Source organism: Magallana gigas, chromosome 3 (assembly GCF_963853765.1).
Source record: "Magallana gigas chromosome 3, xbMagGiga1.1, whole genome shotgun sequence".
Lineage (NCBI taxonomy): Eukaryota > Metazoa > Mollusca > Bivalvia > Ostreida > Ostreidae > Magallana > Magallana gigas.
The window spans coordinates 25374587-25391271 of record NC_088855.1 but is presented as its reverse complement, the minus strand read 5'-3'; the positions used below and the strand labels follow the sequence as shown (position 1 = coordinate 25391271).

Below are 16685 nucleotides of genomic sequence, written 5' to 3'. Positions count from 1 at the left end.
ATTAGAATGAAATACATAGTTAAGTTAATTCAAATGAGTTGTACAAATAAAATATTATCAGATCCAATGTTCAATATTGTTCTTACTGCAGATTAGGCTGGACAAATTTCAGAATGACTAGAAATACACTGACTAGTGTAACATCAACTAAACGTAATTAACTAACATAAAAAATGAGTTTTAACTGACTAGGGATTATTGGCTATTGGTACTTTGCGGAACGGAACGGAACGGAACCAGTTAAGAGGCCCCAAAAGGGGAAACAAGATTTTTTTTAAACGTCATTATTTCAATTTAACTTATCGTAAATGGAAGATTGTTTTACAAATTTTGCTGTTTTAATGAACTGTGTATTACATAAAATATGCTACTCATTGCTCTATAAGTCAATACACGCTTCTTTCCCGAGAAAACCTAAAGTCACTAGTTGTTTTATGATGTTTGATTGACACTGAAAATATAAAGTTGAGGTTTAAACCAAACTCAATTAATCTGTGTGTGTAACGTCGATGAAAATTACTTAAGTAATCTTTCTTCTGAATAGATTTCTTCTGGTTCCGTTCCGTTCCGCAAAATACCATTACCCGTGTGGATATTGGTATTTAACGGAACGGAACGGAATCTTTCAAACTTTTTAGATAAAGGGAAACATCATAACAACTACTAGCTGTTTGTTTATTTCTATGTTCTTTTGAGATAAATGAAGCAAATCATTTCATCAATTCAAACATCTTGCATATGTGCATATCACTCCTGTGTTGTTGTGTACAGCTATAACTTTTATTTCATCTATGATACTACATTATACTTACACGGATGATATTACTAGTTTGTTCATCAAGCTAGCAATAACGCAATGTGTATCCCATATTACGTAGAATTCTAAAATATAACGAGCACATTCGCAAGGAAAAAGTTTAATATTCATCACTTACCTTCCGTCTGAACAATTTTCTTCTGGTTCCGTTCCGTTCCGCAAAATACCATTACCCGTGTGGATATTGGTATTTAACGGAACGGAACGGAATCTTTCAAACTTTTTAAAATGTGAAACATATTTTTACAAAGGCAACATTTATTCATTATATAATAAATTATTTGATTTTTTTAGGAAGAGTTAGCTAGTTGGTTAATCAAGCTAGCGAAAGACAATGTTTACATCAAGTCGAAGTTTATATCAAATCCATTTGCAGGGTTATAATCATTTTTAAAAATAAATACTTGATAGCCTTATGAGTGGGCTGACTTATTAAGTTGGGATTAAACTTCAATTGCGCTTCCGTAAATTAAAATTCTGGGAAGGAATTAGACAGTCCTTGTTAGAGAAACTCGAAGATTCTAGGTCAAACTGGATATATATCTTGAAAGACTGCCCATAAGTATCGTCTGCATTCAGGGGTCTTTGGAATCAGCTTAGTGAGATTGGAGAGAAAATGCATTGGCAGTAGTTTGCGACAGGACCATGAAATTCAGAGTGCTATCTTGCAAATTACAATTTTAAGTAATAAGTAGATTTGCAATCGTACAATGTAAGTACTTTGCTATAATATATAAGCTTCTCTCCGCACATATGCATACAGACATGAAAATAAGCGTACAAACTAAAAATACACTTGCCTATTATCATTCTTCTGAAAACTACATTACCCGTATTTCAATAGATTGTGTATTCACGTTTGACCTAAAATAATATTCCGCTGGCTGACGTTCTAAACTTTCTTTTTAAAAAGCTAACCTATAGCTTATTTGTTATACATTGAAATGAATAATGATATAACAAATGTTGTTACGAAACTTTTGAATAATTTTCTTCTGGTTCCGTTCCGTTCCGCAAAATACCATTACCCGTGTGGATATTGGTATTTAACGGAACGGAACGGAATCTTAAAAAAAAAAATAATGGAAAATATCAAAACATCATTTTGGGATATAAGAAGCAAGCTAACAAACCATTTCATTAATATAAAATTATAAATATCTTGTGTGCTTATCTTGTGTACAACGTTAACTTTTATTTCTGTTATGTCTTGTGCATATCTTATTTTGATTACTACGTGTATTTTGTACGAAAGATTTTGTGTACGACTTGTTTGTTTATGGGTGGAGTACTGCGCCATATTTCTAAACGCTCGATTACTACAGTTTTTTGTAAGCCTTGAATTCCACTGTGTAAGTGTTTTGACTGTTATAATTATGTATTATTAATCTTCTAGTGATGTAATTTACCTCTGTCTTTATTGTCAACTATGCTTAGTTTTGCATATTCTTGTTACCGATGGATTTTAGTTTACCATGTGCTTCAAGTATGGTGCGCCATTTCGTCGACAAACATTACATTTTGAACTTGATAATTACGTACTGTCAGTTTAATAAAGTCAATTGATTACGGTTTTAACTCATTATTTTCTATTCAATTAATGAATTTGTTTATAGAATATATTTAAGATATGTTGCATTACTTAATTCTATGTGAAAGGTTTATTGAATTGTTTTTCTATGAAAACCAATACCTGTCATTTTTATTTGTATTTTGTTTATTACAGATTCTTATCGCATTGCAGTTATCTGTCAATTAAAATCTTTAATGCTTACTTTATGTCACATTTTGCACGAGAATACTTTAATCACAGGGGCTTGGTTGTTGGATAGTGAATTTCCTAATTATTTGTTCCCGAAGAAAAAATTGATTAAAATTGGTAATCTTATGTGTATTTCTGTGTATTGCAATAAATAAATTCACCGAAACCCCCCGTTTCAATCATGTTAAAAAAGTGTATTCAATGTACATTAAAAAAAGTAAAGGGACGACACTCGCCATTTTGGATTTATAGGGGGTCCTCATTTCAAGCTATGTTTTAAACAAGTTCTTCCGTTTCTCCAACGATTTCTGACGATATATAGGTTGTAAAATGTTAAAATTACTTATTCCTATCGAGTTTAAATGAGTTAAATTGCACGAGATATTAGACATCTTGTACATGGCTTTGCGTAGATCATCGCTATTTGTGAATAAACATGTCGCTTGATAGTCCTTGGAAAACAAAACACTTATTAGGTTAGTTACTGACTCACTACGGAAATATACTGGGTTGATCAATCTCATAGATGGCGAGGCGTAGTGAGTCAGTAACTAACCTAATAAGTAATAGTATGACGTGCCATAAGGGTAATCAGTTGTCGTTTTGATTCAAGTCTGTATGTTGATCTAGCGTTGGTGTGTGATTTGTGCTTTGAATTCATTTGTCTTTATATGTATATTTTAGTTTCTACCGTCGATGAGAGATTTATTGGCCAATAAATACATTTCCGAATATTTTGTTTTATTATAATTCTATGTTAATTTCTGAAAGCATGTTTTCGAGATTGGTTGTGCATATATACGTCTGTCTGTCGGTGTATACACTTGTCTGTACACGTGCTTTTTTATCTTTGTTATGTGACTGTGTCTATATTATACTTATATTCTAAATCTCAAATGAAGTGAATATATGATGTGTATGCACTGTAAAACTAAATATATAAGATGATGTGAATAACTTGTACATGAAAGTTCGAATAAAAAAAAAATACTGAAATCTGATTGGTTTAGACGCAGTTGATAATCCGTTATATTACCCTCAGCATTAGCAACCCCTTGGCAACGGGTAACACACAAATTGTTACATACGCGTACGGTTTGCTGTATAATTCTCGTCATTTCTATGTAGAAGCAGTAAAATGTTCTCTAAAATTAAGGGGGCATGGTCACGATTTTGGTAAAAAATTATTTTTTCGATTTTAATGTTTATAATGCTTCAGAAAGGCATTTTTAATAGGCAATCAAAATTTTAGTGTCATTTGTTGACTAATAAGCGAGTTACAGAGCTTACAATTCCTCGCAATGTAAACAAAGCTTGTGTTTACATTTTGTTGAAGTAAAAATTCCAGTTTTAGACCTAAAATGAATGTGTTAATCGTTAGGAACTGATTATTTATGCTTAAAATAAATAAGAATATAGACAAATCAGCTTGAAAAAGATTTTTTACTGGTATATTGAATCTATGTAAACAAAAACAGGGCACGAGCCTTGTTTACATTATGAAGAATTGTGAGCCCTGTATCTTGCTTAAAACTCACCGACGGGCACCCAAATTTCATGTGATCATTAGAAATGCATTCATAAAGCACTGTAAATAATAAAAACAGAAAAATAAAATTTGACCAAAATCGTGACCATGCCCCTTTAAAACATTCAGTATAAAAAAATAAATAGTCCTGTTTTGGAGGGTAACAGTTGAAATTGACACAATTGAAAGTATTAGATAGGCGTACATGGTAACATCCATTTTTATAAAACTTGATATAAATACAACACAATCTATGATCTGTTGAGACCTGACATAGACTTCATTAAAGCCAACGATATATCCTAAACTATACCACGAAAAACGACACACAATGACAAGGCTGTTTAGTCTATCCTTATTTAAATGGGAAGCAACTCCATTTTGTATAAAATTCTAACATCCGGTAATGTTAATGCATTCATGTTTTTTCCGAGCCTGTCGGGAAGGCCCGAGAAGTTGCAATTAGACTGCACTGATTAGTAACACAAACTTACAAGCGGAATACAGAGACACATGATTAAGCACATTTAATCAACATTATGATAATCTGTCTCTTGCTGTATCATGGATATGAAAATTCAGTGACATGCAATCCATTTAATGTGCACATGATATTTTTAACATATAAAGCATGTAAATGTATATTTAGCCATGATCAGTGGCAGTTAATCTCTATTATAAAACTGATCGTACGAACAAAGCCCTGAGATGGCTTTAAAAAATGTAAAAGATTCCGTTCCGTTCCGTTAAATACCAATATCCACACGGGTATTGGTATTTTGCGGAACGGAACGGAATCGTGAGAAAATTATTAATAAGTATGGAATCCATATTCTTATATTAATATATATTTTAATGTATTACAAATAAAGCCATCAATTATTTTTGGAAATAATGTTATCCCTCAGAATATGTTTGATATAATATAAAATTCTACTGGATGTAAACATTGTATATTGTTAATTTGATAAACAAACTCGTTAAATCTCCCGTAAACTCCCGTAACAAATACATGTTCGTTATAGATTGAATAAATGCCGTGCTTGTTATGATATTTTTCATATTTTTTGAAAAAATTTGAAAGATTCCGTTCCGTTCCGTTAAATACCAATATCCACACGGGTAATGGTATTTTGCGGAACGGAACGGAACCAGAAGAAAATTGTTCAGACGGAAGGTAAGTGATGAATATTAAACTTTTTCCTTGCGAATGTGCTCGTTATATTTTAGAATTCTACGTAATATGGGATACACATTGCGTTATTGCTAGCTTGATGAACAAACTAGTAATATCATCCATGTAAGTAATGTAGTATCATAGATGAAATAAAAGTTATAGCTGTACGAGTGCTAGTCACTTCGCCCCAAAGCCAAAGCGCCCCATGCACGAGCGCCCCAAAAATTTTTTGGAACGCTCCAAGTACAATTCACGAGCGCCCCAAGTGTAAGTCACGAGCGCCCCAAATGTTGTTTATTTCATGATTATTTTTTTTCACGTGTATGTCACGAGCGCCCCCAAATTTTTTTTTTATGATTAATTTTTTTTCACGTGTATGTCACGAGCGCCCCAAATGGTTTTTTTTATATGATTAATTTTGTTCACGTGTACGTCATGAGCGCCCCAAATGGTTTTTTTTTTCATTATTAAATTTTTTTCACGTACGAGCACCCCAAAGTAATAATTGGAATGTTATGAGCAAAATTTCCCAATGCTCCGAATGGTAAATAATGTTATTGTTTTTTACGAGCGCCCCAAAATAAGTTTCGTTATAAAATATTATGAATCTAAAATGACTTGTTTTCAAGTGCTACACAAATTGCTATTCTTGCTCTTTTTTTTGGAAGGGGGGGGGGGGGTAAGTTTCGATGTAGTTTTCGAGTCATAAGCTATTGTTATTTTTTTTCTTTCTTTTTTTGGAGCGCTCTAAAATAAGGTTTGCTATACAAAAATAAAAAATGCTGATGTAAAGCGATGACAAATATTTCCGTAAACTGTTTTTTATACAAAGATCAAAGCATGAGCCCCGAAATTGATATTCATCAATCAATATCAATCAAACAATATGGCAATTATCTACCTAATTGACTTCGTTGACATTCGAACGATGGAGAATATAATAATTATGCCAATATTTGTAAACAGGTCTGTTTATTGCTCCCTTTATAAATATCACGTTTCCTTTTGGTGTGTTTTTGTTCATTATTGATAATTTCTATAAAATACCGAACACAATCAATGTATACATACAATACACACAGTGGTTATAGTTCATGGTGTACACACATCTAATCAAAGGGGTACGCGACGAAGCCAACGTCTCCCGCGTGTCTGGGTATGTTTTCTCCTGATACCGTGACAGGATACCCCCTCCCTTGACACCTTTTAATGTTTCCGAATATCCCCTTCTATTACATCATCGTCAGTTGTCTTCGGAACCTAATGTTTTAACACATACGGTATATGTAATACAAAATAAATAATGACACACCCGTCCCATTGGCTCTATATATCACTGCAAATACAATTATAACATTTATAATACACATATTAGGCATTGGATTTTTTCTTATAAATAATGATTGACTGTAAATGTAAGCTTAAAAACATATTTAGAGGTTTGCGCGGAAAATTTGAGAGTAGAAGAACAATTTGTGTTGGATTATATCTGACATTATTAAAAATTTCCTTCAAAAATAAGAATACTTTGTACAATTCAACAGAATTGGTGCGATCGAAATTTAAAAAAAATGAGGTATGTATTTTGGGGCGCTCGGAATAATAATGTGTAAGTTTAATGAGATTCCATCGAAGATTAATAAGGACTAATAAACAAAACCATTTTGGGGCGCTCGTGAAATTAATCCAAACTTGGGGACTCACACACCAACGTTGATTTTATTTCAAAATAGAATAATCTCATTTGGGGGGCGTTCGTGTAAATGATGCTTATTTAACGTAAAAGTGAGATTCTCAAACATACATTTTAAAGCAAAATCAGGTTTCAAATATTTATTACACATGTAGTCAAATATTAACTTTATAGCAACATAGAATGCTGATTTGAGAGCAAAGTTAAAAGTTATCAGTTTTGGGGCGCTCGTGGAAATGATTTTCTAATCATAAGATAGTTTTCTTACAAATCGTAGGCAACTTCAGGGCACGTTCGTAAAAAAATAATCCAACAAGATTCTATGCAGAAAGACATAATCAGGATAATTATTTTGGGGCGCTCGTGAAAACGATCCCGATTTTAGTACAATATTGGAAAATCCAATTTTGGGGGGCTCGGGCAAATTATTCAAGACGTAAGGTGTAATGATACAACAAGATTCTATGCAGAAAGACATAATAAGGAATATCCTCTTGGGGCGGTCGTGAAAACGATCCCGATTTTAGTACAATATTGGAAAATCCAATTTGGGGCGCTCGTGCAAATTTTCCAAGACGTAAGGTATAACGATAATTTTACTTTGGGGCGCTCGTGAATACATTTTGGGGCGCTCGTGAAACGTAATTGGGGCGCTCCAAAAAAAATTTGGGGCGCTCGTGCATGGGGCGCTTTGGCTTTGGGGCGATACGACAGTAACCCAATATTATCCCTGCGCTGCGAATGATCTTGGTATAATATGAATTCTACTTGATATAAGCATTGTGTTTTTGCTAGCTTAATTAACCAACTAGTTAGTTCTGCCGTGACAATGATATGAAATTGATAAAAAAAAAATGAAAACAGAGTTGTTGTTGTATGCAGCACACGCACACAAACGCTGAAATTAATCATCAGCAAATACACAAGATGACTGAATTGATTTGACTGATAGACTCATTCATCTTTAAAGAATCTGATAAAAAATTCAAGGAACGGTGAGTAGTTGTTATGATATTTTCAATTATTTAAAAAGTTTGAAAGATTCCGTTCCGTTCCGTTAAATACCAATATCCACACGGGTAATGGTATTTTGCGGAACGGAACGGAACCAGAAGAAAATTGTTCAGACGGAAGGTAAGTGATGAATATTAAACTTTTTCCTTGCGAATGTGCTCGTTATATTTTAGAATGCTACGTTATATGGCATACACATTGCGTTATTGCTAGCTTGATGAACAAACTAGTAATATCATCCGTGTAATCAATGTAGTATCATAGATGAAATAAAAGTTATAGCTGTACACAACACAGGAGTGATATGCACATATGCAAGATGTTTGAATTGATGAAATGATTTGCTTCATTTATCTCAAAAGAACATAGAAATAAACAAACAGCTAGTAGTTGTTATGATGTTTTCCTTTATTTAAAAAGTTTGAAAGATTCCGTTCCGTTCCGTTAAATACCAATATCCACACGGGTAATGGTATTTTGCGGAACGGAACGGAACCAGAAGAAATCTATTCAGAAGAAAGATTACTTAAGTAATTTTCATCGACGTTACACACACAGATTAATTGAGTTTGGTTTAAACCTCAACTTTATATTTTCAGTGTCAATCAAACATCATAAAACAACTAGTGACTTTAGGTTTTCTCGGGAAAGAAGCGTGTATTGACTTATAGAGCAATGAGTAGCATATTTTATGTAATACACAGTTCATTAAAACAGCAAAATTTGTAAAACAATCTTCCATTTACGATAAGTTAAATTGAAATAATGACGTTTAAAAAAAATCTTGTTTCCCCTTTTGGGGCCTCTTAACTGGTTCCGTTCCGTTCCGCAAATTACCAATAGCCGGATTATTATGCCCTTTCACATAATAGATAATCACATGACCGCGAATCACACGGAATAGTCGGATAAGTACTTTGGCTTTGTGACGGCTCGTCCGGAACGTGTACATCTTCGCTGTGTATCTTGTGCTTGTCCCGGCTCGGACTTCTGCTCAACCTTTGGCTTCTCCTCTGGTAATGCTGGTTTAGGCTTTGCTGGTGGTAAATGGTTTGCCGATGGATTTCTCAGGATCGGAACTTCAAGAGTGGGCGACGCAAATCCTTCATGTTTGGGTTGGATCACATGCGGGTCTTCCCTTGTCTTCATCAGTTTACAGTTGTTCCTGCGGTACGTTCTTCCCTGACTGCCAGCTTCAACCATATGAGAACGTGGATGTACAGAGGCTGACACGTAGGTTGCTGGTTTCCAACCATCAGGTGTTTGAATGCGTATGGAATCTCCAAGTTCACATTGTGGTCTTGGTTTTGCACTTTGGTCATAATAGAATTTTTGCTTCTGTTTGTATTCCATAAGACGAGTAGAGACTAGGTTTGGTTCTATAATGCATGGCTTTCGCAATGTGTCACTGATGGGTATCAGTGTCTTAGCTCGCCTGGACATAAGACGTTGCATTGGTGATCCGATTTCGTTATCCCTGGGGGTGTTGCGTAGATCAAGTAGCCCTAAGTACATATCATCTCCAGACTCTGTGCATCTCTTTAAGATGTTCTTGATTGTTTGTACTGATCTTTCTGCAAGTCCATTTGATTGTGGATGTAATGGTGATGATGTGACATGGTCGATCCCAAATGCTCTTGTAAACTCTTTGAATTCTTGGCATGCAAACTGTGGACCATTGTCACTCACTAATATGTCCATTATACCATAACGAGCAATACACTCCTTGATCTTTGTTATGACAGTTTTCGCTCTGGTGTCCCTTTCTAACTCTGCTACTTCAATAAAGTTTGAATAGTAATCAACTAGGATGAGGAAATGACGATTATCAAGCTCAAATAAATCCAACTTTGCTCCACGGAAGTGAAGGTATAGGATGAATCATCATTGGTTCCCTTTGTGGTTTGTTTCTATGTGTTAAACATGCACTGCATCTGCTGACAACATCTTCAATCTGTTTGTTCATTCCTGGCCAGAACACTAATTCTCTAGCTTTCTGTTTGTTCTTAAGGATCCCTTGGTGAGAACTGTGGATTGTCTTCAATGTTACTGTTCTTAGTTCTGACGGTATGACTGTACGCTCCCCACGATAGATGAATCCATTGTAAGTAGATAGTTCATCACGAAAGTCCCAAAATGGCATGACTTCAAGTGGTACATCACATTTCCTCTCTGGCCATCCTTGGCAAATAACTTGTTTCAGAATTTGTAGCTGTTGATCTTTCTTCGTAGATTCGACTAGTGTTTCATGGTTTGTATACGATAAGGTTTCAGCTACCATGACCATCATTTCATCATCTATCAGCCTTTCGTCACTGTTCTCTAATGGTAGTCGGCTCAGACAGTCTGCCAATCCAATTTCTTTGCCTTTAATGTAGATGAGATTAAACTCATAAGGCTGTAATCTTAACATCATTTTTTGTATCCTCATTGGTGCTGTATGAATGGGTTTTTTCATGATGGCTTCCAGTGGTTTATGGTCAGTTTCTATTGTCACATTAGACTTCCCATACAGCAGTTTGTGGAAACGTTCACATCCGAATACTACCGCCAACATCTCTTTCTCGATTTGCGCGTATCTCTGTTCTGCTGAGGTTAGAGCTCGAGATGCATAGACCAAAACTCCATTTTCCTGCAAAATCGCTGCTCCTAAGCCTTTCATTGATGCATCAACGGTAACAGTCACTGGTCGAGTGGCGTCAAAATACTTCAAGACATCTGTAGAGGTAAGTGCTTTCTTGACATTAGTGAATGCTTGTTTCGATTCAACGTCCCAGTCCCAAGTTTCACTTGTTTTCATTTTCCGTAGCGGAGCTGTGAGTTCACTTAGTCTTGGAATAAACTTGGCAAGGTAAGCTAACATACCAAGTACTGTCTCAAGTTCCCCTCTGTCTTCTGGGTCCTTCATCTCAAGAATTGCTTTTACTCTGCCTGCTGATGGTTTCAAGCCTTCTCCTGTGAGACGATGGCCAACATAGTCAACTTCCGGTTTCACAAGTTCACACTTAGCTGAGTTTAACTTCAATCCGATGGTTCGGGCTTTTTCCAATACCTTTTTGAGTCGGTCAGTGTGCTCTTCCAAGGTCTTTCCGTGAACTAATATGTCATCTATTACGATTTCTACTCCTTCCATGCTGCCAAAATGAGTCACCATCTCCCTCTGAAAAACTTCACCGGAACATTTCAACCCCATTGGAATACGAAGGTATCGGTATCTTCCAAAGGGTGTGTTAAATGTTGTTAACATAGAACTGGTCTTAGACAATTTGATCTGATAGTAGCCCATGTTAGCATCCAAGGTTGAAAAATACTTGCTTCCGTGCAATCTTGTCACACTATCTTCAATACTGTTCATTGGATAATGTTCACGCATAATTGCCTTGTTGAGATCTGATGGATCTTTGCAAATTCGCACGCGGCCATTTTTCTTCCGCACACATACCATACTGTTGACCCATGGAGTCGGTTCTGTTACTGGAGATATGATGCCACAACGAACTAAGTTGTCAAGCTCAAATTTTACTTGATCACGAATAGCTACTGGAATAGCTCTTGGTGCGTGAATTACGGGTGCCACTGTTTTGTCGATTTTTATTTCGTATTCGCCAGGAAGGCATCCAATGTCCTGTCCAATGACATCTGCATAGTCTTTCCTTAATTGCTCAGTAGCGGTACTGACATTGACACTGTTAACTCTTGCGATCAGGCCAAATAGAATGCTGTCTTTCCTACCAAGTAACTGTAAGGGTCGAGGATTGTCAATCACTTGGAAACTAACTAGTCTTTCTGTGTCCTTGTATTTGCATGGTAAGCTTATCTGTCCAAATGCTTTAACTTTGGTGCTTACGCCATTGATAATAACGTTACTATCAGTGATCGGAGCAACGGACAAAAATTTCTCGGCACTTGTTTTGGATAATATGTTGCACTGTGCACCGCTATCAATGTCCAAGGTTAATTTCTTGTTGCCAATGTCAAATGTAACTTTCCAATCACCGGTTGACTCTGAATTAGTATCTGTACTCGCGGTCCACACATCTTGTACTGTGCACTGATTAAACATCTCTTCTAGCTCAGAGTTGTCATGAGGTGTATTGTCTTCCGCATAATATACTCGCGAACGCCGCGGAGGGTGTCCTCTTCCTCTGAAATTTCTCCGACTTCTCTGATGACCTCTTGGTGGTGCTGCACGACTTTGACATAGGTTTGAATGCTTAAAGTGTCCTTTCTGCCCACAGGCATCACAATGCTTGTTAAATGCTGGACAATGTCCTTTAATATGATGTTTGCTGCAATTTGCACAATACGGATGCGTACCTTGGTATCTGCTTCCTCCTCTCTGCCCTCGCTGCACTGGTTGTCCGAATGTCCTTGGTTTCTCGTAGCTTGTGTTATATTTTGTGTTCGCAAAATTTACTGATGGGTTTTCAGCGTCCAAATTTTTCAAATGCACGTTGGTCAATTCGACTTGACGACAGGTTTGAATGACCCTATCCAGGGTTAATTCGCCAGCGGGAATTTCCATTAACTTCTCTGAACATTTCATATCATTGACACCGTTAATTATCATGTCACATATCAACCCTTCTTTCTGCTCTCCGTACTCACAAAATTCAGCTTTACGTTTCAGCTCGGATATGTAATCCATTATTGTATTTTTGCCTCTCCTGGTTTTCAAGAATTCTTGCCTTTTAATGTTTCGATAGTTATGGACCCCAAAGTGACGATCGAACTTCTTGAATACTGTCTCTAGATCATGTTTATTCTCTCCCGGTTGTGCCTCGATGTTGTTGTCTCTGTCCTCTTCTATTTGTGGAGCCCATGTGAACGAATCGTAGATTTTCACAGCTTCCCGGCCCATGTTAGCTAGTAATAATCCTACTTTCCTCTTACCGGGTTTGTCGTCCAGTCCCAGAGCATCTAAATGCACAAGAAAGTCGCGCTTGTAAGCCTCCCATTCTTTCGCTCCAGAGTTAGATTCAGCTATAATAAATTCTGGTAAAGTTTTGATACCGCTGTGTGACATGGTGTCAGAAGTGGGATAAAGTTAGTTTTATCCGGTTACGCAACATGGCTGCATGAGTTATTACAATTGTCATAAAACATGGTACAAGTATATACACATATATTGAAAAAATGGTAAAGAACAAAATAATATACTTATATAAATCTGCGATAATTGATTATAAAGTTCTGCACAGCTGTGAAAATTCTAACACTAGTTTTATAATCTAGGTTGTCATTACTCCATAGGAAAGTATGCGAATCTATAATGCCTAAATTTTGTATTTGGAATAGTTCATTAAATAAGATATTCCTTGCTTTAGAAAATAGTTTGCAAACAAATAAAAAATGATGTACATCTTCTTTCTTTCCGCACATGCAATTTGGAGAATCAACAATATTTCTTCTGTGTAAATCATAATTTAGTAAACAATTGTGTCTTAATTTTGTATGAATGATATTAGCTACTCTTTTACCATGAAGAAAATATTTAGGAACTTTTGAATCACTGCTATTATTAGAGATGCTTCTTTGAAACTGGCGGATGGATGTTGATTTTTTAGGCGGAAGCGCCTATTGCAATTGCTTTCATGACCCTCTACGTCAAAGGTCAAATTCCTGCCCTTTTTCGTGGTAAATCTATCGGATGTTATTTAAACTAATGGCACACAACTCTCTACCCCCCCCCCCCTCCCGCTGTTTGACCCCCGTTTAAACATCGTTTTTGATAATCAGAACTGTGGTATGTCTCTAAATTTTTACTTCATCGTTTTTGTGATCGGCTTTAATAATCCATTGAAAATGCCTATAGCAAAGATAGCAAGTGGAAGATCTAGGAGTTTACGTTTTTGATAGTACAGGAACGAACGATAACTATTGCGATGGTATGCGACATAAACAAAGGATAAGCACGGAGTCGGATGCCTGTAGATGAAATTGCGAGGGAAAAAATAGTTCAATTTGAAATTGCGTGTTTATGAGTATAGAAGGAAAAATTGATAGGGAAACATGCAGGTGATGAATGCTCTTAAAAAAAAAAACAACGGTATGTATTAATCTATTTAAAAAAGATTATTAGAATGATACCATGCCTATAAATTATTTGTAAACATACCAACGTTTCGTGTAGTAATCTCAGACAATACTGCATAATTATGCAGTGTAAAATTTTTGTCAACAAACCCACGTTGATAACAACTGGTGACTGTCCATCTTCGACATAGTAAGGTAAGTTAGGTAACTAATGTGTTATTTCTCATTGTATAAACGTTTGCCTAATCATTTTAGATTTTCATGTTACAATAATGGTGATAACGTTTTCTTGATCGAGGAGCTGGTACATTCTTAATCCGAAACTTGTATATTGTGACGTGCGGGGGAGACATGTCACAATATAAAAGCGGGGGTTAGAATCAGAGAAATCTCGGATAAGTACATAAATGTTATGAAAGAATTTATATTGTTTGTGTTAGGCATTCATCGATAATTCTGAAATGTCGGTCTAAAGTTATGAATACTGTACAAGGCGAGGCCTATAGGATTTCTTTAAAGATTAAAATTTAGCACAATGGAATCGCATATTACGGAAGAAAACGTTTCCTTTTTTTAAACCTTTAATAGTTTGTGACACCTATAGGTTCATATGGTGATTTTATAATACTTTACGAACTGCACTCTATGATATAGGGTTCATTCAATTTGTTTACAAAAAATTACAATATTCAGCTTGGTTTTAAAATGACTCATGAATAATGCAAATGATTTTCTCTAAAAATATCTCAAATATAGCTTTTAAGTATAATAATACAAGATGCAATTGATTGGTTGATATAATAAATATTACAGATAGGCTATTACAAAGATATTTAATTGAACATTTAAAAAAAGTTAACATGATTTATCCTTTTACCTACTGTATTAACTTGTATATCAGAATTACGTTATCATTAGGCCTACTCTATAATGAAAGTGACTAAAATTTCCTATGGATATTTCTCTACATCATAATTTATATGATAGTGTTGATGACTGCATCTTTTTTTTTTAATTTTAAAATTTTCAATTCATGAGAACTTGGTCTATATACCAGTATATCTTTGATCTACCATGTTCATGATTAATTGCAATTCCAAAAAGACTCAATCATATACCTGACAATGATTATAGATAATAACCTTACATATATCTATTTGTTCTATATGTATATGTTCTTTCAGATGAATGTCAAGAAACTGATTAACATTAATTGACAAGAGGAGAAAATGAGAGCCCAACATCATTCTTCATCTCTGGTGAAGGGGAGAGTTTGGGCGCACAGCAAAATTCAAGCAAAACAAAGAAAAAGACGGATGCTATAAATGCGGTGTTGGCTTCCCAATTCAGCGCTTTTAACTTCTAAATGGAAGCAGGGCATCTAAAATATACTGGAATCCTCATCTTAATGGCCTTAACACCATTTTCAAGGCTAGTAAATACAACTAAATTTAATTACGATATTCCCCGTGGTTTTCTTGTTTAAGTATGAACTAATTATACCCATGCTCGGAAGGAGAAGGGGTATATTGTTTTACCCTTGTGTGTCTGTTTGTCTGTAACACAAATTTTGTCAAAGATAGCTCAGCAAAAATTGCAGATGCTTGAAAATTTAATCAGTCTTTGTTAAGGCATGCCATACAGTAGGGTTCATTTTTCAAAATATTGTATATCAACTTCCCGTTACATGTAATGTTAACTATGTTTTTTTGTATACACACCAAAGCAGGGGTATCACTAGTAAGCATCAACTCACAGATATCTTGTTGTCATATCTTTAATAATATAGTAAATATTCTTGTTCTAAATGCAATTATAAACTGAAGAATTTTGGAGAAAAAACTTTCATTTACAGTTCAATCACTATATTTTCCATTACTTGTATGCAATATACCGAAATAACCTTACAAATATTGATAATTCATATCGTGTGATCTTCTTATATATCTTATCCTTTATTTGCAAAATACATGTATACTTTTGAAAATAAATTATTTAAGGTAAAACACACATAAATTTAAAATATTTTATAGATGAATTTTATTTTTAAATCCATGTTTTCTTTATTCAAGTATATTGTAATGAAATATTGCTTGATAACATATCCATTATTCATTTTCATCAACACATTTTAGAATATCCTGCTGAAATTGGTATAATGGATGCAAGAAAACACTAGTGAATTGAAATTGTTGTTACCACAAATGGCACACTCCAGGATTACACGCTTTCCAAAAACACAAATTATGGCATGCAGCTATAAAGGGATTCTTTGGAAGTCTATGTTCTGTAATAGGGATTTTCTTTTGAAGATTCCATTAGTATTAAAATAAAAACTTAAAAGTTAAATGTTCAAATGTATTCAGTACTAGAGACCTGTGATTTGACAGTACAACATGAAGCAATTGTAAAGGACACATAGTTTGTACATTATTGAATATCAATCTATATGTAACCGAGCAGTAAGGAATTCCAAAAGACAGCCGTTTTGTTTAACAGATTTATTAAACGTTTTAAAGCATTGACCTATAAACAAAGAAAAATACATTAGACAAAATACAATTTTACATGTACATTCAATATGTTTTAGTTTCGATAATTCGTTGATAAAAATGCAACCGTTACTTCAGTATTCATTTATATGGTAAAACATGTTTT

At 34.9% G+C, this 16685-nt stretch overlaps 1 protein-coding gene and 2 long non-coding RNA genes across 3 annotated transcripts; 2 read left to right on the top strand and 1 right to left on the bottom strand.

The window, feature by feature from the left end:
- Positions 1-200: 200 nt before the first annotated feature.
- LOC117692919 (uncharacterized) lies at positions 201-3575 on the top strand. Its single transcript, XR_004604203.2, has 2 exons — positions 201-2169; positions 2544-3575. It is a non-coding gene; the product is annotated as an uncharacterized lncRNA (long non-coding RNA).
- Positions 3576-8882: 5307 nt separating this feature from the next.
- LOC105332413 (uncharacterized) lies at positions 8883-13017 on the bottom strand. The gene is made up of 2 exons (XM_034480166.2): positions 9921-13017; positions 8883-9796 (listed from the first exon to the last, which is right to left on the bottom strand). The coding sequence occupies exons 1-2, from the start codon at positions 13015-13017 to the stop codon at positions 8883-8885; spliced, it is 4011 nt and encodes a 1336-aa protein (XP_034336057.2).
- Positions 13018-13366: 349 nt separating this feature from the next.
- Positions 13367-16376, top strand: LOC136273743 (uncharacterized). The gene is made up of 2 exons (XR_010711971.1): positions 13367-15458; positions 16163-16376. It is a non-coding gene; the product is annotated as an uncharacterized lncRNA (long non-coding RNA).
- The last annotated feature ends 309 nt before the right edge of the window (positions 16377-16685 follow it).